Below are 25,270 nucleotides of genomic sequence, written 5' to 3'. Positions count from 1 at the left end.
TAAATAACCAAGCGTACCCTGCCATTGAATCTCATAAAGCACTGTCACGTTCATTACTAACTTTGTTAAATCACTGTTTTATGTTAATAAATATTTCATTACTTCTCTCTTACAAGTGAAGTTAATCACTCCGCCCGCGACAGTGAGACACTGGAACAGGTTGCCCAGAGAGGTGGTGGAGGCCCCATCCCTGGAGACATTCAAGGCCAGGCTTGATGAGGCTCTGAGCAACCTGATCTAGTTGAAGATGTCCCTGCTTACTGCAGGGGGGTTGGACTAGATGACCTTTAAAGGTCCCTTCCAACCCAACACATTCTATGATTCTACGAAAACCGTACCAACAGACAAATATACCAAGGAGAATACATAAATACACAATATAAACAACAGATAGATGGCAAAGTGCGATTCCGCTGAGTTAAGAAAGAGGATTCATCAGCCACGTAAGGACCAAATTTATCATTTGGTTGCATGTAGAGATACCAACTACAAGTCTTGGATTCTTTAGCCACATTACAAACTGATGTCCTATCTTCGGGCACATGGCTTTGCATTGAAAGTGCTCTGAGGGCAGGTAAGATAAAAAAATACAAACATAATAGAATATTAAATAGCACACTAAATATTTGTGATGCTATTTAAATTTTATAAACCCTAAATTCCAGATTTCTGGTAAATATATATTTAAGATGTTGAGGTTTATTCAAGTCTGACAAGCTTCAGTTACATACTGGGAAATAAGCTTTTAAAAACCACCCTTCCTACAGTGTTGAAATAATTTATTCAAAACTACTGGCAAAACCCTGTAAAAGTCCTCAGAAAGAAGAGCCAAGTACCGAAGTTCCCTCTGTAAAGAGATCAGAAGCATGACTCTATTTTTTCCCATATTACATCTCTAATGTTTCGCTGCATTACATTGATGACAGGATCAACTTTCCAGCAAAGCACCTCCAAAGGGCTGCACGAGCACTTTAATCAAGCCTGTTATGAGAGACATCTCTCATCCAGGGTGCACTACGTTTTGCTTATGAGGACAGAGTCATGTATTTATGAATACATGTGCTTGTATACTTTTAAAACTTAGAGCTATCTTAATTCACAAAGGTTGAGATCTGACCAGAATTCTTTCCAAAAAAGCATGTTGACAGAAAATAAAAATATTGACGTAAGAATAAAAGTAAGCAATTATCGCACTATATCTTTTTCCCCACCACCGAACTGCCTGTGCGTTAACTTTCCTCTGCAGGTGGTCTGTCACTGAACTGTGCAAATGATATCCAAAGGCAGTGAAATGCAAATATAGAACAATGGAAATTACTGTTACATACTTGGAATTCTACATACAGCTGGTCTGAGAAATCTCGTATGTAAGAAAATTACTGTGTACACAGAAATGTTTTTGCAAAAATAAGGTTTTTCTTTCCAGGACTAATGCCATAGTGAACTAATACTGGTTTGCTGCTTTACCTGTGTGCTTGGTTCTTAAGGTTTAATGCTCCAGTCTGATGCAGCTCTTCAAGTTGTTTTCTATTTCCAAAATACAGGGCAAGGTCCGTGGCGATGATGGCTTTCCGGATGATCTCAAGTACTTGCTCATATTCACTGGAGCTCAGATTGGAGAAGACATTGTGCCCTTCCAGCTATGAAAAAGTAAAAAACCAATAAAAAGCACAAGCTCTAATTCTGAGATGATTTCAGTCTTTACTTCACCAGACAGGTTACAATGGTTTTACAGCCGAATGACAATTTTTGTGGCAAATTCAAATGCTGACAGCCTGAAATTCCCATTTTTATCTTTCCTTTTTAAACACAGTCATGAAACCTATGACTAAGCCACTGATTTTGTTTTGGGACTACTCCATCTGAAGCCTAAACGTATTAATAGAGAAAAATGCTAGCTTTTTCTTCTCTGATTTATAAGCACTACAGACACAGCACTTCCAGACAGTATTAGCTTGGGAACTCGTGATTCAATACTAATCTAGAGTACTGCATTGCCAAGTTGGTAAACTGTCTGATTCACTCTGAAGTACAATTTTGATACTGCATAACACATAATATGGATAAGGAAATATCCAAGTTGAAGTACTAAAATAATTCTGTTTTCATAGTGTTCCAAATGAAATGTGCCTGAAATTGCTGCAATTACTGATACCATTTTCACTATAGAAATAAAGTTAATTACAGTATTTTAATGTATACGAACATTTAGGGGAAAAAGCTGCTTTGTTCAACCATGAGTTGACTGACTCATAAACTAAAGACAATGGTTACCACTATGGAGACTCTGGCAACACGCCACTGTCATCCCTTTTCAATTTCCACTACGTATTATTGCACATTTAATGGACAATATCCACGTACTGTAATCGCTCATAAAGCTATATCCCATTTTGAAAAGTCAACACTATTCGCTGTCTCTAAGATTTGGAAAACAACTTGTCAAAAGTCTTCCTATTGTTGAGAGGAAACAGAGAAAAAATAAGAAAGAATGAGCCAGTCATGTCAAGCTGTGCACATTCACGAATAGAAAATATTATCAAAATACATCAAATGCAGATGTGTTTTGACATTTAATTGGCATTTGGGCTGAAGCTCATAAAAAGTTTTCCTGACTTTTGTCAAGCATTTACATAATTTGTTCAAAATAAATCCTCCATGGCACAAATAAAGGTCGGTTTCTCTCACCATCCGGAACGTAAACGTCATTTTCCAACATTTTTACTTGGACAAGTAGATTTATTGTGAATAATGAATAGAAAATACAATCCGTCTATGTCTCAATGTTCCTTTGACAGACTAAGTCATAGACATCATGTTTAAAAAACACAGTTCAGAACATTTTAACCCATCATCAACACTTTGGGAGCAGGAAACGACTACTACTAGTTTTCATGATTTAGGGTTTGGGGGACACTTTCCTCTCCAACTTTGCTGCCTATCCATGAGAACAGGCTATTTGTCCTAATATTTGAATTATTCTAGATTCTACTCTTTAGGCTTTAAGAAGTTGCACTATCAGAAAGTCCACTCTGACATCTTCTGTTCATACTACTAGAAAAGAACTGATTCTGTTCAGTACTGACAGAAGCTGCCATTTCTGAGCATGTCACTTAGGCTTTTGAGTAGTACATATGAAGTATAGCTCCTAAGATTTTACTCTTTCCCTGCTGAGCTAAAGCTAGTCAATGGAATCCTCTGTATTCATAAGTATGGTGTACACTAGAACTGCAGGTGGATGAGCAAAGCAGCTATAAAGTTTCAAACAGTGAAAAGTACTGCAGGTTACTAACATAAAATTAAAACTCATTGAGATAAACCCTAAAGGTTTGATGGGTTGCTTGGCTTTTTTTTTTTTTTTTTTAACAGTCCAGGAATTTAGTAAAGCTTTTTGATTCTAACAAAAACCAGCAAGTCTAAAAGGCTGCTCTAATCTGCCTTTGCTTCTAACGACGGGTAGGCAAGTGTTTGAATTTACTCTGCAGCCCTGACCACCTCTCTTCTCTTTCCTCACTCACACTGATGGCCAAAGCTAGAAGATAGTAGGGAAGGCAAAAGGGTTCCCTGCCTTCTTGGCAAATGGGACTTTCATTGATTACAGCATTTCTGCAGGAAAAATGCAAAATGGTTTTTGAAGAACGACCAAAGTCTGCTTCATGTAGCCATAGTGGGACAGATAAGTGTTAATGACTGAGGAACTTGCTCACTGTGCACAAACTCACACGAAGAATGGATACTAAAAATCTAATGCCGTACCACCACTGAAGGATTCAATTACACCCTCCTACATGGAGGAGCATTCAGACATAAAGTTTCCGTTCTTTGATGAAATGCATATGATACCTAAAACCACAACCACAAGATGTGCTTCTGAATACAATACAGAGTATGTATTTTTCCTAAAAGGTGATAGGTATTTAAGAAAATATCTATCTTCCCCCTGAAAGACCAGAAAGAAAGAAAAGTTAACAACGAATTAGTGGCACAGTAGCATGGTAAGGCTGTGCGTCGAGCGCGTGTATGGTAAACTAAAACCAGTGAGCACAAGTATGTTATGGACTGGCAGTGGTTTCACAGGTGAGAGTTCTCACTCTTCTAATTGAGCATGAAAAGAATTTTCACTGATGAGAAAATATCTGTGTGTCAGTAGCACACTTGGATTTCTTTCTGCATGCTTTCTTGTAGTTCTCTAGTCATTAAACATACAGACACATTACCTCATCTTAGGAACTCTCTTTCATAGAATACCTTACTCATTTTTTTTTTTTTATTTCAAATTGCTGAATAACCAAAAAGCACATGATAACACAATGAAACAAGTTTAAACTTTTCATGCGTGCAAAATTAGCATTTCCTCCGTCATGCCACACATTTAACATTCACAGAATTTATTACAGCAGGTTTTCAAGCTTCTCATGCAAACTTTTGCCAGCACTTGAGTTTTTATTCAGAATTTCACGATGGTGGAAGACTTTGTTGAAGCACATTATGCCAGAAGTATCCAGCAAGTAACAAACTGATTTTTCATTTTCAAAGTTCCTATTCCATATGGTCATAGGAAAAACCCTCATTGATCCAGAAGCTAAAAGCTCTGGCCATTAGCAAAGACCTTCAAATACACAATATTTTTTATAACATGAAGATTTTGAGAAAGCTATGTTTTGCACTATTATTTAATGCTTGGTTTGCTAATTGTGGAACCCATCTTGCTGTAATAAATCTACCACTCTTCTAAATGAGCACTACAATCTAGAAATTAAATTAAGCATGCTTCAGAAAATCTACTGGGTAATGATGTGACTCCTGTTTCCACCACTGGACTCTACTGCACAGAAGATACAATTTCAATAATCCTACCTGCAGAATGGACACAGTCTGTGAGAAGTGGTGCTGTTCCATTGTTGACGTAGAATAGAGAGCAGCTAAGGGGTGATCAAATTTCTGAAGATAGCTGTTGCTGTAACCTCTGTGATCCAGGTCATGGCACAGGCATGCAACTAAAAGACCTTTTCGCTACAAAAAAATTGAGATAAACATGAAATGTAAGATGTATTTCCTGCCCCTAGATGTCACTCTCTCCTCAGAATAAGGTAAAAAGTTGCACTATGCTTACAGTGCCTTCAAAAGTCACTTGGACAAACAATCTTAAAATTGTGAGAAACATGGAAGTGAGGACATACTGAATTAAAATTCTCGGTGCAATTGTAATTCAAACATTTAATATATTATGAAAGTAAAAAACATTGTTGCACAACCACATACTATAGGAGGGATTCTGCTTCAGCAAGAAATCTGAGTTTTAAACAGACAGTCTGGTCATCCACTGAATCATTACCATGTTTATTAAAAAAATAAAAAGTGCAGTTATTGAGGGAGAGGAAATACATAACATGTATGATCTCCTGGCCAAGGCAGCTGAGCCAAAGTCCAATGCTAGACCTGTCTCTGTAACGCTCCTCATAGACAAGGAGCAAGTCTCCTAGGTTTAACTCTTCCTAGGAACTCACTAATATGAGCCACAGAAACACTCGACAAAGCAATTGCAAATGAAGAAAGACGGTAACTGATTTTTTTTATTTAATTAACTCTTAATATCCTGAGAAAATTGAGTCCCTGAAATCTCTCTTTCAACACACAAAATACGTGAACACTTGTAAAAGTTTTTCACACAGCAGGTGTGTTTTGAAAACACATTCATTAATGTTTGTGAAGCAGTCTGTCGGCATGGAGTATCACAAAAATGTCTTTATAGACTTAACAGTTCTGTCTTAGAGTTTGTTCTGATGAGTGTTCAGTAAAAAAGGATAAGGCTACAAAATGAAGCAGAAAAAGAATACTGATTAACCACCTATTAAGTGAGCAACATCCAACCTGTATACTGTACTGAGGCACATGATTCTGTGGAAAAATAGCAAACAACGATGTAACTAAAGATTTTACCACAAATATACAACATGCAGAATTAAGGCTGTAGCAACCCTAACTGTATTTCTGATTTTGAGACCTTCACTTTTATTTTAAATCCTTCATATTTATTTTAGTGATATCTTTTTAATATTGCATCTTGTGAAGTGCATTTTTAAAAAGCACATAATAAAATAGATGATGCAGCAGCACATGTCCACGCAGATCCTCAGTGGAGGTGGAACCCTTAAGAACATAACACACACCTATGTTACTTGAAGTCACACAGTTACAACTATAGGAAGCTGGTATCCCCTTTTCACTACTATCAGGAGGGGCAAGAGGTGTAACCAATAGACTTGAAAAAGTCTCTGATGGCAAAAGAAAGATGAATCTCAGAATCCTTTGTGCTACGTGTTAGATCTAGTGGGCATAAGCTTTTCTGTCCTTCCCCCACAAGTTTAATTGTCTTGTTGCATTCTGTACAACCTGTATGTTTTCTAGTCTTAACAATTCTCATCAGTCTGTCTCTTGTAACAGATGGTTCTCTTTGCCTCCAGTCTCCAGGTCCCACGAAGTTGTTCTTGTCTCTGTCCTTCAGGGTTATATACAATGCCTAATCCCACTGCTCTTGACTTTGTACCCATTGTCCCTCCTCAGATCTCAACTCTTTGACCACTGCCAGCTGCTGGATCTATTTGTCTCTAGATCAGAAAGCCCTTTTCAGTGTTTCAGACTTCTCTTCCCATGTCTAAGTCTATCAAGGCTCATGTAATCATCCTTCACCTGAGATGAGCCCATCCTAGTTCTCCAAAATTTAATTCAGCTGTTCCCTGGACTTTTACTGGATCAACAAAGTGAGTTGTTGGACTCAAGACTCAAGTCTCAAGAAAGGAGACTGCTAGAAAGAGCTGGAACATAGGCATTCAAACAGGTGAAGGCTGGCTGGAGTTTAGCAGGGAACAAAGATTGTTTCCATCTCTCTTAACAGCTGCCTCCTTTGCTCTCCCTGTCTTTTCTTACTCTGCATCTCCAAAAAGATGGGGCTTACTACTTGGTTAGTACTGAATAATATCAGAGCTTTAAATATTCCCTGAGGCTGCAATCCACAGATTTTTGCTGTTAAAGAAATACAAATTTTTTCAAACTTGTATAGCTTTGCCAACTTTCAGCATATGCCTGGCAAATGCCACTTTCCTATTTCAGTGTCAATTTTCAAGTCCTTGGTTTCCAGCAGAATAAACTAGACCTTTTCAAATGAAAGATCAACAAATCTTATTGTACTCTTATACACTGAACAAAAACTTGATTTCTCCTAGCATGTTTCTTTAGAAGAGCCAAACAATTTTGGCTGAAATTTCCCCAAATGAATCAGCTTGGGAAAGTCAAGGAGCTTGGAAAATTACAGCCCATATGGCTAGTAATTGGCAAAGTTATACACAGCTGAAAACAGGTTCTCTCAGTCAGAAGTTTCAGGTAGTGTTAATGATAGTGCTCCCAGTGGCACCCACCATAATTCATAAAAAAAACAAACAAGTGGCAGTTCTTCATAGTGTATATTAACGTTTGACAATTCTAAGCATTCCATTTTATTATTATAACTTTTCCAGTTAGTGACCCATTCAAAGTACTTTTTTCCTGATTTTTTTTAAAAACTATGCATTTATCTTTAAAATATGTACATGCATACTAAGGAAAACTGTTGTATAATAAAAGTTAATCAGTGAATTAGCACATTTGAATAACTGTTTTCCTTTCATCCTTTCTGCTCTTCTCCTTTACTCACATATATCAACCCTCTCTGCAACACCAAGCCCTTCTCCCTTGTCCTCCTATTCAGGATCTCCCAGACCTCACAGGGTTCAAGATCCAGGGTGCTTCCCTCCCCCTCAGTACAGATCTGACAGTTAGTTAAATAATTAAAATAACGACTGTGGTTGTAAGTGGGCAGGAAGAACCTCAAAATGTGGACATGGACTTATGGCAAATCTGCTATAGTTTCTTCAGTGGGCAGACCCAAAAAACATGAAGGAAACACTAGGATTAGGAATCTGAATAATTGTTCTTCCTCAGGCTTTCCACTCGCACCCGTTCCTCTAAAGGCACATTTATATACACTCTGCCCAAGCTGACAGCAAAACTCTAGCATAGAAAACATACTTCTCTGAGGACCGATACCTCTGATGAGGTCCAGTAACTAATACAATCATCTCACCTACCTCTAGATCAGTGAAAAGCCCCTGGTTGTTCTGAAGTATGGCATACATGCAATGTGCAACGGTAACTGCATGCTTCCAGTTGTGGTAGGGTACACGGCGATAATTCTTCTTTACAGACATAGTAAATCGGCATAGCTTTTCAAGTTCAAAGCTAGAAAGAAATTAATTTGGACAGAGACAAGAAGTGAGAACGGGAAAAATAACCAACAGAGGATAAAAGATGCTCTTTGGTTTACTCTTCGTGCTAGGATTGACTCTCATTGCAGATGACTCGTTGATTACAAGAGTCATTCAAGTTTTGGCAAGGACAGAGGAGTGTGGATAACTGACAATGCTCCTCGTTTAATCTGTAAAGTTCTGGAACATAAGTCAAGCTACCCAGCTCAGGCAACACAATTGCATAACATTCCCAGAAATTTGAAGTGTGGTTTCTTTAAATCATTATCTATTCAACCTGCCAAATAGTGAAATTTTGCATCTAATGGACAATTTGAAAACATCATTTATGATCAAAACAGAAAAATAGGGAGTTTTAAGCAAATGACATTGAAGAAATAATCCTGTTCAAATTAAAATTTCAGCCAAACACCAAACACATAAGTTGTTTTGAATGAAAGAAGTTGAAATGCTCCATATTGACATCATGAGAATAATTTATTTTTACCAAGACTTCAAGATTTTTTTCCAGTTTAGCCAAATGACCCAGAAATTCACATTTCATTGTTTCTTCATTTTCCATCAAAAATTATTTTGTGAAGTAATTGCCAGTCAACCATGAAAACACCCCAAATCTATAGCATTTATGAGATTATTTCTTAAAGATTTTTTTTTTCTTTCTGCTATTAATATAGACACACAAAATGAATTTATGAACGAGAGTATTTTCACTAAGGTAATAAGAAAAAGCAGTAATAAAGTAGTTGTTATGTTTGGCTTGTATGTTCATCAAAAACACTTCTGGGAGAGTTCACATTCTGTAGTACCAGAGCTCTGCACAATCTTTAATAGACTTTGTCTACCGATGTTTATTTGAAAAGAAAGTTGAATACTTTTTGTTTACAGATGGGAAATTCAGGCAGAGATGAGACATCAGCTAAAATTTTCGAAAGTACCTAATCCAAACCGCCCAGGGTGAAAAAGGAACATTACATTTGAGCCCAGAACTGAACTGAAGATGCCGGAGTCCCAAGTCGTGGACTTATTCTCTCATAAACAGATCAGTTTTTCTTTATTCTTATTTTTTCCCCTGTTACTGTGGCTTGAATTTTTTTTTTTTTTTTAAGTTCCATCATTTGATCATTTCTTGGGTATCTCAGGGAAGCAGTTAGTAACATTCTAGTGTTGCAGCATATGTGGGCTGAGAAAACAAAGCTGAATGCCTCTGACCTATATGTTAAAATGTAAACACATCTACTATACAGAGCCAGTTAGATAGAAAAACATATTTCTATGGTTTGCTGAGCAAGGTAATTATTCTTCTTAGCCTTTGTCTGATGTTAGTAAAAATGGCAGCATATTCTTTCCAAAAAGCTTTACGGTTTCTCTTTTAATTCTAGAGAGTTAAGTCAGACGGCTCTAGAACAATTGTTACAACTACTGCCTAAAACAGTCGATCATAATTCAGAATATCACAATAGTCACCTCCATCTACCTCCAATATCAACTCAATGGTTACTATGGGATAGTACAGTTGTAGCCAAAGGGAAAATCATTATCAATGATACCTCAATGTAGGCTACTATTACTTTCTCCATTGCTGTATTTTGTACACTTGATTAAAGCAGTAAAAGATTATTTCTTCATGAGAGCAAAGAACATGTAGTGAGTATCATACATTTTTCTCCAAAATCCTCCCAGTTATACATTACATATGTGTATACTTAAAGGCACAGTCTTACTCCTCAACATATTAAAAATCAAATTTTTGTCTTAAAATAGCTGTACTTATTTCAGAGGGTTGAGAAGTTTTGTTCTTTCAGAAATTAAATACGAGTCCAGTCCTAACAGCCTCCTTTTCAAATATTTCCCTCACTTTTGTTTCTTCAACTGTATATGTGAAAGCTGAGATTCATTTGAAAAACGTCAATTCTTTGCCATCAGTTACATCTTGAAAGAAAGAAACTGGGAGATAGGCAGGGAAAAGAACAGAACATAGCTGGAAATTTGAACCCCAGTCCTGCATCCACAGCCATTCATTCAGGAATGAAAACAAGCTAACTACACTGCGCAGCAGAGAACTGTATTTAGAACAGCCACCCACTTTACAGTATTGAAGAAGACACAAGAGAGACCCTCAGGTCTTTCTATATGCTTTGAGGGCATGGAGATGTTACTAAGATGAAACAGTCACCAGCAAACGCTTCCCAAATATTGCCCCTTTTTGCAGGGAGATACTTCCCCTTTCAATTGCCCATCTGTAGATTTTTTCCATAATTCGGAGCATCTCCTTTCTTTCAGCAATGGGATATACTTAGCCAAAGGACTACTGATCTTAGTAATGATAATGGACACTGAGAGAAAGGACAATAAATGAAGCATTTCATCTGAAAAACATTCACTTCCATAATTAATGCACAATGATGCCGATAACTGATTTATTTAGCAAGATAACATCTAACCTTGTATTGCTATAACCATATACTATATTAATTTCAGCAATCATAAATTTGAAAAAAATCAGTATTCGTGGACCTTCTCTCCTTTTTGGCAAGAGTGCTTTTAATATTGCCACTATCTTCTGTCTGAAAGCCAATCTCATCTCTGAACCAAACAATCCTTCTACATATTGGAAGGACAACTGTTTGGATGATACCCTGAGTTTTTTTACCTGGATGTTCCCAAATTTTATTAACTGAAGACCAAGAAGCTGGGGCAAGAAATCCAGCCTGCTTATTATAACCCTTTACAGACCAAAGCAAATAAACTCCAAAGACAATGAGACCTTGAATTAGAAAATACTAATCTCAAAAATTCCTAATAAATAAAACACATAAATAACAGAATTAAAGCTATAAATCGTGTACTTCATACCAGGCTGTCCCACAGGACTGGTGAACCATGTAGACAAAAATGGCAGGCCAGACATCCTCATACGGACTGATATCAAAGTGGTATCTAAGAAGAAAGTTTCAGCTTAGTAAGGACAAACACATTTTCATTCTTACTAAAAGCAAGTGAAAATGACTAGGTAATGTATATCCAACAGCATTCACTTGTTTCGGAATACACACAGAAAACTGACTTTATGGGCTATATTTTCCAGCAATGTAAGTGAATATATTTCTGCTAAGATCAATGGAAGTACACCCATAGAATCATTTAGGTTGGATAAAACCCTTACGATCATCGAGTTCAACCGTTAACCCTTGGTTAGCCTTTGGCTTTGTTTACTTAATAGAAACTTCTTTATTTAAGAATCCATTGCTTAAGTAATGTACAAAACTCTTTGTTCTACAGAGATGATGAGAGCTTTACAGGCACTCCTAAAATATTCCAGACTTTCCTCCCAGGAATTGTAAAGATGCTGTCCCTAATAGATTTAGTGGCTTTTTTTCCCAATAATTTCTGTCACAAATTCTGCAAGGCTCGATCTAATTGTGATAGAGGAATAAATCAGCTAAAAATTAAGCCCAAACTTCAAAAATCAAACATTTAATACTGCATTTTTTTATGTTTCATTAGCTGAGGACTTCTCCCCTCTCCCAATATCAACATTTAGGCCCAATATTAGGGACCCGCTCAGCAGAACTGTTTGTTCTTCGATTATTAATTAACCCCTTTTCCCTGCACCTGCTGCGCTGCAAGCCTTTTATTCACTTGCCATTGAACCGAGCTAAACGCTTGCACATACGCGGCATACCGAACAGCACAGCAGGTGCAAGAGAGCTGAAGGTAGCTGAATTGCTTGGAAAATGGTTAAATGTATTCAGATTGCTTGAACTAAAGGATGTTAATATAATTTAGAATGAAACCTGTCATCTTGGCAAGTAGAAGTCATTTTTGTTGAGGAGGTGGGTTATATAATATCATCTAACAAAGCACAAGAAATTGTATTGCAAAGAATAAGCTTCTATTAGGGTGTAATCCTGCAAGCTGCTAATACTTTGGCTTTCAAGCAAATCACTTCAGCATGTAACGAACTTTAACTGTAAGCAGCCCCTATTAAGCATATGCTTGCGTGCTTTGCTCGCTCACAGCTACAGCACTGAGTGCCCGAGAGGAGCGAGCAAGCTCTGGAGATTAGGTTTACAAAGACAACTTAGATTTTGTGACTCAATATCATAGAGTTTTGATTTTAGGCACCTGGTCACTACAGTAGAATTTATTGTCCTGGGACAGAAATAGCGATGAAAAAATGAGGTAAGTCCTGGTGTTAGCGTTGAGTGGGGACTGACTGGTAAAATACAGAGAGGTACATCTCCAGCACACAGCAGACCCTTGAGAGCTGAAAGTAATTGAATTATTTCAGAGAAAGCCAAAGAGGCTGGATGGGAAGTCCTCCTCCAAATTTAGACCACAATTCTAAACTCTAGCACCTGGGATTCATAACTCTGAATCATCTTCAGAAGTTTAGAGATCTGTGTCTATCTTCCCCAAACCTTTATCTATCTTTAATAGATAAATTTTGTTCACAAATCATTAAGCATAACTAAGTATAAGAAAGCCAGAGATAAACCCCAATGATTTTAGGACAGTTCAATAATAGAAGTGCTTCCTACAAAATGCTCCACTACACATGGGGGCGGGGGGGAAATAATCTTTTTCACAGACTGATACAAGATGCAACTGGCGTTATATGAGAAAAATACTTACAGTTCAATTTCTTTATAAATATGTGGAGGCAGTGTACAGTGCATGAGGTTTTGCCACTCTTCTGCTGTACAAACACTGTGGTAGGATAGCTTCTCCATTGTTACACGGTAAATACACTCTGAATGGCGAATTCTGTGGTACATCTGGAAAAGGGAAGTCATTCATTAGCGTGAAATTTTAATAAAGGAAAAAACACTTCCTTCCTGTATTCAAGCACTTATTCTTAAAATACACATCTGCAAAAATGTTAGTGCTTTTGGCTGCTCAACTTCACACATTAGGAAAGTGACAGATTATATGAAATTCAGTACTTCTGGAAAACTGGGCCTTCTATCACATCATTCCACGTCCACTCAGTCAGATAAACATCTAAGGCTCGGCTGATTTTTCACTGCATCTGAGCTCTCCCAAGAAAAAGAATTAAAGTTCATGAATTAGAAACAGAACTCCATCCCTTGCAATATGCTAACAGAAAGAAAACGGATAACAGGGCACAATCAATATTTTGTGCCACTGCATGAATTCAGCTATTAATTGCTACATATAACTGCTACCTATGCACAGTAAAAAGTACATGAGATGTTTATCACACCTACATTACTATGCAATAATGGTGAAAAATAAGTACAGTTAATTATTGAGAGGTTCAGACAGCTATTGCAGACACGGCATGGTTTGTAAACAAGTAAAGACACAACAATTTTACTAGTAAAGAAAATGCTCTGGAGCAGGATGCCCTGAATGGTAACATTCACCGTCTAAAAAGAGTGAGCTCACACACAACTGAATGATTGCATAGTCCCAAGTTTCATTTATATGCGGGACTTTCTATGTGCCTTGAGTCATGTGGAACAAGTTTAAGTAATTGTTAGTAAAATTTGCTGCCTGAGCAGCAATATCAACAGCATCCTGTTGGTAAAATGGCTTAATGTAAATCACCAGGCTTAACTGGCACTGCATTGTATCTTGCCTTCCACAAACATGACATTTCTTCTGCATTGCATTTTTATTGCATTTATTGCATTTTTATACTTAAATAGTAATGATCATTAAACTGTTTACGCTTCCTACAGGAACAGTAATTTCTGTGACGATAAAGGGTTTGAAAACAAAAATAGCTATCCACTCTTACCTAGACGCATGGATAATTATGAGTATAAAGCACAGCATATAAACGTATAAATCGATATCTTTAAATATTAAACATATGGAATAGAGAATACATAACATCTCCATCCGCCAGTTAAATCTCTGAATTTATGAAATAAGAATCATACTTTCTAATGGAAAAGAGAGGACAGACAGATATCATACACATTTCAGAGCTTGCTCTCTCAGTTTAGCTACACCGAATTGATGTATCCAGAGCACAATTATTTCAGAAAGCATCAAATGAATCCCTATCATCCTCTTAAAATACAATTATTCAGCAAAGAATTCAATGACTCCTGTTTCCTCATTAATTCAATGAAACAGATTTATGAATCACTTTAATTATCTGGAACACCAAACCCCTTAAGTAGCATTCTAAGTCTTCCCACTATAACCAACAGCTTACAAAACTGTAAATAAAACTTACATTAGCACAGTGTAAGGCTAAAGCACAAAAGACTGCAAACATTTTAAAGTTGTTCTCATCAGTTTTAGAGAAGGCACTTCCACTTATTTTGTTCACCATCTGCACAACACCTATTACACTTCCTCGGCTTACAATAGGCATGCACAGGATATTTCTGGTTGTGTAACCCGTGTAGAGGTCTACTTCTCTGTAAAGTCAGAAAAGAGAAAGAAAAAAAAAAAGAAAAGATTTAATATTATTGATTCTCAGAAATGGTGATGTATAATATAGTAAATAGTAAGTAGATGTAATTAGTACCTGCAAGAAGTTCACCTCCAAAGTTCTCAAATATTTCCATCTACTGTGTCATATTTAGAAAGAACTTTTTAATCTTTTAATGTCCATTTGCAAGATAAAGAATTAATAGTTCCTCAAATGTACAGTCAGCTTATTCAAAAAATTAAAGAATACATTCAGATACTTAGGCATGCTATTTGTTAGCAAACTTTTTTTTCTCCCCTGAAACTAATCATATTGCAGGGAGGCTAATAAAGAAAATCAGCAACAGTCCACCTAACTTGGCAAAGTTCCATAACAGGAACAAGAACTACATTTTTCTCCATTATATTCATATTTGATAAAAATAACACTTTGTATCTTAAAAATATCTCTGACGGTTAAAGCATTTAAATAGGTATCTATAGGTTGTCTTCTCACCAGAGCGTCACAGCTCCATGAATGCATCCTAATATGAAGTTAAAGTAGTAAATTTAAGTAAAAGGTTTGGTGAGCTATCTTCCCCTCTCATGAATAAAATCCTACCTGTTAAAGCGTGGATCTGCATAGGCATCAGGGATGTTAAGGACTTCTCCCGTTCTTGCCACTTGACCAGCTATTCCTTTTTCTATTGAGAATCTGCAGAAAAGAAAAATGTGTGTTAGCCGCAATATGAACTATCTGGAAAAACATTTTTCCAGTGGAGTCTGTGTTGGACACGGTAATGGATATTTCTTCCCAACCAGCGTCATTTTGATGCTTTTAGGAGAAAAATCTTACGAGACAACAAGTAGTAGTAAATAATAAAATAAAAAAAGCACATACTAATACATACTTGCTGAAAACACTTTACAGAACTACATAGTTTAATACAAAAGATACCATAATATGACCATTTTAGTGACAAAAATTCCAAGTCTTCAATAACCCTGGGGAGTTATGCCTAATAAACAACACATTTCTACAGAACCTGAGACTTGCATTTACCTTTACAAGCTATTGATTTTATCACCGATTTTACATCTTCGTTGTTTCTTTAAACACATCACAGGCAATATGGAACTTGTTTCTTCAGGATGCGGGGATTTGGTAAAATAAACTTATAAACTTTGGAAAAAGACCAGTGGAAATTTCAAAGCTAAACATTATATGCATTTATGCATTTGCCATGTACACTTCAGAACAAATAACTTGTTTCATCTCGTGACATGCAAACAATGCCATGGTAGTAACTGCATCCTGTAATCACCACAAGACAGTTAAACACAAAAAATACATTCTGGAGTCGAATCAGAAAAATCTACAAGTCTGTCTTGCGAGGAAATAATTTTCAATTCTTTGACATAGAACAGTTATGACACACAGGCACAAAAGAATTTGCGGAGAAAAATAAGTAGAAAGAATCACATGTGGAACGCTTTCATATCTAAATGTACCTGGGTAGCAATCTGCCCCCACTGAAGTTGGTGACAAAGCTGACAGGATTTCACCCTGCACACCTGATTTTAAGTTACTTTCTTCTGCTACTTGTTATGATATGTACATCACTCCAACTTAAGGCTCCTTCCTAATGACCGACTGACTCAGTGTCACTTTCTTACAGAGATTTAAGTTGTATTTCTCTTTCAGTATCCAGCACCCGTGAAATGGCTCACATCCTTGCACTCAGAGTCAACATTTCAATAATTTTCATACAGAAAAGACAGAAAGATATAAGCACGAAAAACAATTATCAAGCAGGAGTATGAAAGTGTATGTTAAAGCAGGCCACCTTCTTTAATTTACACCACCTCCTTGCTTGTCAGTATGTAAATTGCACCAATTTTGACTCCTTCCATTCTCACTCACATAATGTAATAAGTGGGAGTGAGTTTGTCTAAAGGAGTCTAAGTGAAGACATGAATCACATCTCATATTGGCCTAGAACTTTAAAAGCATAAGGAGAAAATGAAAAAAAATTCTGAGAAAATCTATGCTGAGTATGTTATCAAAATTTTAGTGCAGGATACTTAGTCATACATTTATTTCTTTCTAAGAAGCTGCAGATTTAAAACCTGTGTGTCTTTGAAAATCTCGATCTGTATCTATTAAGTATTCATAGTTTTTGAAAAGTGAAAAATACTATATTTAATGTTTTGGTTTGCCTCTTTCATTAAAAAAACATGTATATGCGTCAAAATTACATACTTGCAACATGAAGCAGAAAACCACATCAATTTTAGGCAGAGAATCCTCTATATTCATTACGAGCCCATATACATTTTCAAATTCACCACTTCAAGCACACTTCAGAATCACAATTATTTAACAGTTTGAAAATAATCTAAATTCACATGAGGAAAAAGTAAAACTAAATTACTGGACTTGAAATCTTCAAAACCAATGACCAGTCCATACTACATTCTACATATGCCTAGTCCATCTGTAAGAAGTACAAATTGCGATTTCCTTGCTTTGTATGTTCTCGAATCGCACAAATTTCAATTCCTCTTGGGAACCCTCTTGGGAAAAAAAGTCCCATACTGGCAGACTATGGATTAGGTGCATCTTTACCTGCACCTTTACCTACCTCAGAACACCTCTGTTTTTTTCCCAACATGATTTCCAAAAGGACCGCCTCCGGAAGACGGCATTTCCAGGAGTGACGTTATAGCTTCAGAGACGTTGTTTCGATGGCACTGCAATGTCATTCCCAGAAGTACTACCTTCTGGAGGCGGGTCCTGGTGGGAATGATATCACAGTATGACAAGTATTGTCAGGGTACCTGCAGATAGGCACAGAGACTGGGTAATAAAATGCCTGCACATCTGTAGTTATAATGAAAGTGGATTCTCTTCTGCTAGCTACTCTTACCTTATTTCTTTGGTCTTCTTGAAGACAGGTTTCCCATCATTTTCTTCTCCAATATCAAAAAGGTCTGAATACAGCTCCTTATTTTTGTGGTCAACCTGGAAGAGTGCACACCTATCTGCATTCACCAGGTTTTTTGCATATATCTATAGACAAAAAACAAAACTAGAGTTAATGGTCATCAGTTAAATTTTTTTCAGTCACTTATCTGATAAAAACGTAAGTCCCTAGAAGATAAAAGCTTTGAGAACTTATCCATTATGAAAATATGTTTGAAGGAGCACCCATCTTCACAGCAATCTTTTAGGATACAATTCAAAATGGAAGTGTCTTATTCCGTATTTTTATTGCAAATTAGAGTGTTCTTCTCTTTGAGAAATGCAGGAATATCTTTAGAGGCTGGAATGTTTTCTAAAAGAAAAAAGGCTTTCCTATTACACACAAGTACAAGGAATGCTTTTCAAAATGGTATCTTTCCTCCCTCTATGTTTAGATATTATTCACCTTTACTTGATTTTAAATAGATAGGATAAGGCAAGACTTAAGAACATTTTTGGCTTTTTGTCTTTATCTTCAATGCAAATACATTGCTATTGAATATCCAGCAAAGACAGATGTAACAGAGGGGCTAGCGTTTGTTTCTTAAAAAGCTAAATGTACCTATAATACATAACAATGAACAAATAGGGAAGATTATCATTGTCACAATTACCACTGTAACTATGGATTGCCCTATGCAGCAGTATAGGAAATGGCTGCACCCTCCAGATGCTAGGGACAGCTCTTGCACAAAAGCTGAGACTTAGTAGTTTTACATGAACTAACCAAAGCCCACAAGGTACCACCCAAAGTCAAGAAAGTACCACAGTACTCAATACACTTGCACAGCCTCTGTCATACTTTGAACCAGCTAGTTTGATCTTAGCAAAACTAACTGCCAGCCAACTGCACTGATTGGCAGAACAGAATCTTGTCCTGGGAACACAGCAGCTCTTCACTGAAATGTTTCTCAGACATACAATGGACTTTCTGAGAACAAGAGGAAAGACAGAACCAGAGTCAAACAAGGATCATTGTGTTAACTAAAGATGCCGTACAGTAAGAACCTGCTCTACCCAATTCAGGTGTGTATCCTGTATTTCTTACTTGCTCAGAAAGTATAGTAACTACATGGTAGAGCATGATCTGAAGTAGATCATGCTCACCTTTTAAAAATTATATATAATAGCTACCTAGTCATTCAGCCAGAGAAACAGGTTGACTACATCTTGGTGTGCAATGCATGCAGGTGGCACGTCTTAAGAATTCTCAAGACTTCCATATGAATGGATGAACTTCTCCCCCACCCCCGCTTGTATTTCAGAAATAAAAACAAAAACCTGAACTATTTCATTTAATATTAATGCAAATAGGCAAATGTTATACCTTTGCAGAACCCCACTGCCCCCACCCCCACCATGAGATGATAAATCATTAGTTGGGAGACTCTAACCTCATGTCATTTGAGATGCTTAATGGGAACTGCATAGAAACCATCTAGACCAAGTCTACAAAACATGGAGGGCCCTCCCATATCAACAGAATCCATAGCTGGAAAGATTCTGTTGCTTTCTACTCCATTTGCTCCATCAGAGTGGTAGACAGTCAGGGAGACTGCAAGCTAAGAGGTAACTTTTGTGAAATATTACCCACATAGAGCACTAAGAAGTTTAAAATCTCAACCGCTCACACCATTTATGTCTTTGCTCAAAACAGAGTGAATATAAACTGTGCCGAAAAGGACAAAGGGGTCCAGTAAATGTTTCCCTACACCTATTCAGAAACTGTATCAGATTTCTTTACAGAATCAAGAGCACAGTGTTGATTTGTCACAATTAAACTCTTCTGTTCTAATGCATATGACTCAAGAACTTACCTTGGTCACGACTCATGCTTTTCAAAAAGAACTGTTTAAGCACTACTAATTGAGAGAAATGGTTAATGGGATGAGAAAGTCTTACTTCTGGTAAAGTCCTAGCTCAAATCCAGGCCAGCAGCTGAAGGGGAATATCAATACAAAAGGTATGCTCTGCATTGTCAATAGGGAGGCCAGGGACCACCTTTTGGGTAGGTCACTTGTAACTAGTCAAACCTATTGGTAAGAAGATTTGTAAGGCAACTTGAACTTTCACTTCCCCTCCTTCATTTATATTCAAAACCATCCTTATACCACTAACTTCACTGAGGGATTTTAATGCAAATAAAAATGAAAAGAATGCCAAAATCCCTGTTCTTTTGTCTTTATAATTACAGGGAAAAAAACAAACTTCAAGTGCAATCATCAAAGGGTGAAGCAGTGAAGTGAAATTGAGTTCCACTCTTTTCTTACCATGGGACACAGAATAAGCCACATAATGATAAAATCACACTCACATAAAATGGCAATAAATGTGCAAACGCGGAATTCAATGCATTGGCCCAAGAAACAGCCAACTGCTACAAGTTTACAAAGGAAGCTGAGTATGAAACATCTACGCAGGTTAAAATGCAGAATCATAATCCAGCCAAGTGTTGGAAAAGAAGATGAAAGACTAAGCGTATTCTACTGCCAAATGTGTTTTCCACCAGACCTCTATTCATAGGGAAGAATATCAATATTTGTTCTCAATGCCATATGTTATACTACACCAGTTCTTTTAAATGTTAAGCTATTTTTAAGCAGTTCATTTAAATTGGAAAAGTCAACGTTCAGAAATGTGTCCTATGTGCTGAATTCTTGACCGTGTACTAACTAGAATAAGACAAACACTGCAGAATATTTTCCATTACTAACTCAAGTTTCTAAATAAAACCATTTTAATATTGTTTGCATTCTAAGTTTGTTGTCTTTGAATAGTCTAGCTAAGAATATCACTTTGAAAACTGGAGCAAGTATTGGAGTACTGTTGGACAGTAATTTTGTGAATACGCAAACTGAAACAATAGCATCACAGACCTGATTATGATTTATATTCAGGATGCAATGAATGTTCCTAAAGCTAAAATGCATAATTCATACATCAAACACTCAAAATGTGCTACGAACAACCAGTCCACATGTATTTGTAAACACTATTCAGGAAATAATTTTTAATTCAAAATTGATTCAGAAAATTATAATCTGTTTCTGAACTGTACTTTAATTCACTGATTAAAAAGTCTTAGTTATTTCAACAGACTTGGCTTTAGTGGTTTTTATAAAACATTGGCTCTGCCACTCTAGTTATGGGTCTACATACTTTTGCAAAGCAAAAAAAGGGATGTCATGACTCGCACATCTCATTCAGCAATAGAAAAAACACTCTTAAGAGTCATATTTGACCTCTAGTCCTTCCTACAGACAACAACTTCTTAAGGAGTTTTTTGCAGCATGTAGCAAATTTAATTTAGGAAAAAGGAATCAATACAACAAGCTGAAATAAGAAGAAAAACAGAAGCCTTTCTGTTACAATTTTCAGCTTTTCTAAAACACAATAGTAGCTATTTAGTTCAGAGACAGTCACGTTTCATTAGTTATGAAAGCCGTGAAATGAAGTTGTTGCAGCAATGAAAAAATCAAGCTGACCTTTGCCACCTTCTTCCATATAGAGATGTTAATACTGTTTGTATTACGTATCCATTATAAACAGCTCATATATTTCAATGACATAATGCATTACTTCAAGGAAAGGAGAATGAAGGACTTTTAATAACTAAGACTAATAAACTTAGAAGCGAAAAAACAACTTACCATTATATGTTCAAGTAGAGAATCTATTGCAACTATATTATCAAAATACGTTCTGCAGAGAAAGAGAAATCAGTAAATATTGGCATTTAGTCAAACGCTTCTCAAGTGGCTGTCATGGGCTCTTGTTTCACAACCGCTTAACAGTGGAGCCCGAAAGGTGAGGACAAACCTCTGCACCTTGAAAATCACTGACTGGCTTGCTATAGCACAAGGGAATTGAGAAATGGTCCTAGTTCTGTTCCTTTAAGCCATTATTCTACAATGACAGAATTGTATTGTCTAGAATATGTAGAATTTTCTCTGTAAAAAAGGAAGACTACCAAACATTGCCTACCACTAAATAGGCCCCTGCTGAGCAACACCAAGAATGTATCAAAATGCTTTGTCACCCTTTACACACTGAAAATTTTAAAAGAAGAAGCAAAAAAGAAAAGCAATCCAGAAGACAAAAAAAATATTGTATCTTCCATTGCTGATACATACTGTCTACATGCTTTCAAAATATTTCATTAGGTTTATGCATAGAGGACTATGTACTGAGTACTAATGAAAACTATGTATTGAAGCTAAATTCAGGTCATATTATGCAACCCTTAACTCTATTTGAAAGGCAACAAAACTTATAAAACTCCTAATGAGTTTTCTCTATCAACCCAGGTGTAGCATGTTGAAGTTGTAGAAAAAGACTGATCTTGTTTCTCAGGGAAAAAAAAAAAAGGTATCTCAGTTTCACGGCAAAGTGGTAGATGTCCAAGGACAGTCAAGAACATTGAAAGATAAAGGTCACACTTATTAGCAAAAGAAGTCTAAATCTTCCACATGCCAAGTCTTAATAACCCTTGGATTACAATTTTCCCAGCAGACAGAAAGACATTGTCCCATGGCCTTGAACATATATACAGCTCAGTTCTGTTTGGGTCTAGTGGAAAGGAAATATATAATAGGCTAGTCTTACATTGTCAGGGACATGAAGAGGTGGAGCACTGCATACTATGCTCTTTCTAAAATGCTACAGAACATGTCCCAGTGACATTGCATGCTAACAATTTCCTCACTGAATAGGAAACCTTCTTTCCATGTAAGAAAGAGTACAGACCATTTCTAAGAAGAAACTAATTATTTTCTTGCTAGTGCAACTCTTTACCTACATGAAGTTCATAAAGTTGTTATTAAATGATATCCCAATTTTGTGGCTTAAAACATAGGGCTTGCTTCTAGCAATTGATAATTATGTATGAGAGGTATTTTCTTATAGAAATGCATATTAAGTACTTGCAGTATTTATTGAAAGTTTTATCTTAAAATTTAAAAATCATTACAAAGTTCTTTAAAACAATCTCAGTATTATGTACCAAGAGTAAATTGCCAGCCAATATATTTGGGTAGATTAATCCAGAGTTCTCTGGTAAACTAGCTCAGTACAGACGTTAGCAAAATAAAAGCACTCTGGAAAGGAACATAATGGTGCAAGGGACTGCAGCAAGTGGGTAGCTCTGGCAAGGGCATGATGAGAGTGCCTTCCAGGAGACATACTCTGAACGTTAAGCTGAAATTAAAAAAAAAAGTCATCCCTGAGGGAAAAAGCTAGGAAAAACATCTGGATACATCCAGCTTGCCCTCTTTGCAAGGGGTAGACTCCTCCCTGCGGTGTATCACTCTTCATTCCAGGCAGGTCAACTCAGCTGCCTGCATTCCTGAGCGATGGCATAGGAATCTTGGATGTCCTCTAGTCTCATCAGTTTGAGAATTGTTCATCAAGACCCAGAGAATTGTTTGTAACAGCAAAAATCTGAGACATCTCATTTTTCCACAGTATCATCAGTCCTTAGAAATTCTTCAACCAACTAGTTTGATAAAACACTGTTACGCACCTCAGACTGGGATTTACTGAAAATACAACTTTGGTTTGTCTTTTAATTTATTGGCTATCTCTACTATTTAAAGATGCTAATAGCAGCAACAAAGAAAAATGCATGAAGGAAAAGCAGATCACCTAAGACGCTAAGTTGACTTTGCAAGTCTAAGCCCTAGGTTTCATACTCTTACTGTGTTTTCAATTTAATCTTGTGTGCATTGTCACAAGAAATTAAAAGAAAACACACTAGATGCAGTTACAGTTTTTGAAAATGAAAACAGGGCCTCCAGCAAATGCAGGGAAAGAACAATCATGCGGCATCCCTGATTCTTCAAGCATATATCCCTGAGGTGCATATACTTATACATGTGTGTGTGAATACCTACATGTCAAAAAAAGGGGCGGAAAGCTGAAGCAAGCTAACTATTTTTTCATAAAATCCTTTCAAACCTTCTAAAACTGCCCATGGAAAGAGATGGCAAGCCTATTCCTCGCTTCTCAAAAGAGGGCCATGTTTAACATTGACAGAAGAGGAGGGAAAAAGGCTAAAAAAGCACGCAAAAGACCAAAACAACAAACAAATTCTGTTAAGCATAATTGGATGTCGCAACTTCTTCTGCACCACCACCAATAAAAAAGTTTAACAGGTATACACCAGTGCCACTCACATCATTTGTTCTTGCCCCAGTGCTGAAGTTTGCCCACCCTCCAAGGTGTGCCTTCACACCTGCATGTGAGCTACAGTGTAAAACACAGGTAGACTGAAAGAGCCATGTTAGAAAAGCCCACCAAAATAACTTGAAGAGATTAGAGTGCAAATCACACTTACTTCGATACATCAAGCAAGAAGTCATTCAGTTCAGTCTGCTTGGCAAGGCCCCGGCACACCTGGAAGCACAGATCACGTTATCATTTGCTTCAAAAGAACACTGAAGTTAGAGGGAAACTGAAGTCACGCAATCTACCAGTTTAATTTGTATGAAAAAAATACTACTACTAGTATATACATATGTTACAGCACTGTATAAAATTAAAAGCTGGATTTGTGTGCTGGGCTTCAAACTTAGCTATCTAGCTGCTCAGTGAAAACTATCAAATGCAAGTAACATCTTTCATAAGACTCTTTAAAAGATGTTGGCTGTTAACACTTGTTCATGCTGCCTCAAAGGCTGCCACTGAATGTGATTATGGAATGAACTTAACACCACCTCCTTATCCAGACCCTCAGCTCTTCTGAGAATGTCGAATATTTTGTTTGCTTTCTTCCTTACCATACTTTTACCACTTTTTTGCAGGTTGCAAAGTAGCGTGTAGACACAACTGAAGACTGACATCAGGCAGGTTTAAGTAAGCTAAGTAGCAGATGATAAATGCTCAACTTTTGGAGAAATTAGCATGAGTATGAACACAAAAAGTAGTATTCATACTACAGCTTAGAAGGAAAGTATTAGATAAAGCAAAGCTTTGAACTGTATTTTTACGTCACCTAATTGCATACTCTGTATCTAAAGTATAATTGTACACCTGTATGTTACTAGAGCAAGCACTGACATCAAAAAAAGAAAACAATCCTCTACTGTTTGTACCTTTTACACTATAAAATATCACTCAGAACTAGTAATACCTTTCATATGTGCAATGCAGATATAAATAAATATGCAAAATATGACAAACTACATCCACAAGCATATAATTAGGTAACTAGGTACAACTTCTTGATACACACTACTTCCTAAAGCCCAGCTGTGAGGATGCTGGGTATGGCCCAATGCCAGATCAAAGTTTTTGCATTCTTCTCATGCAAAAGCTTGGGAAGGGCAAGTCTTCTGCTTAGCAGAAGGGAGAGAAATGAAAATGACCAGTGGACAGGCTTAAACTAACCCTTCTGTGTTTTGTTCTCTTAGGTGTGAAAGACTTTTCTATTAAAGAGGGAGTCATTGTTACAAAGTGAAGCTACAACTGCACACAATTGCAATTCTACTAGCACACAATATTCTACATCAGCTAATTCTGCCTAAATGTGGCAGGGTGAATGACCATCCTAAAC

At 36.8% G+C, this 25,270-nt stretch overlaps 1 protein-coding gene across 2 annotated transcripts in view; it reads right to left on the bottom strand.

Annotated features, from left to right (window-relative positions):
• PDE10A (phosphodiesterase 10A) overlaps positions 1–25,270 on the bottom strand; it is a 197,656-nt gene that overhangs the window by 20,203 nt on the left and 152,183 nt on the right. For both annotated transcript variants that reach the window (XM_054195390.1, XM_054195389.1), the window contains exons 9-18: positions 24,053–24,111; positions 21,369–21,420; positions 17,624–17,766; positions 15,316–15,408; positions 14,515–14,701; positions 12,936–13,078; positions 11,154–11,237; positions 8,124–8,274; positions 4,858–5,013; positions 1,468–1,640 (exon numbers count right to left, since the gene is read on the bottom strand). In XM_054195390.1, coding sequence (XP_054051365.1) covers positions 1,468–1,640; positions 4,858–5,013; positions 8,124–8,274; positions 11,154–11,237; positions 12,936–13,078; positions 14,515–14,701; positions 15,316–15,408; positions 17,624–17,766; positions 21,369–21,420; positions 24,053–24,111 — 1,241 coding nt within the window. The remainder of the gene's footprint in view (positions 1–1,467; positions 1,641–4,857; positions 5,014–8,123; positions 8,275–11,153; positions 11,238–12,935; positions 13,079–14,514; positions 14,702–15,315; positions 15,409–17,623; positions 17,767–21,368; positions 21,421–24,052; positions 24,112–25,270) is intronic.

This window comes from Rissa tridactyla, chromosome 3 (assembly GCF_028500815.1).
Source record: "Rissa tridactyla isolate bRisTri1 chromosome 3, bRisTri1.patW.cur.20221130, whole genome shotgun sequence".
Taxonomy (NCBI): Eukaryota; Metazoa; Chordata; class Aves; order Charadriiformes; family Laridae; genus Rissa; species Rissa tridactyla.
Note: the sequence above shows the minus strand (reverse complement) of the source record. Positions and strands in the feature narration are given on the sequence as shown.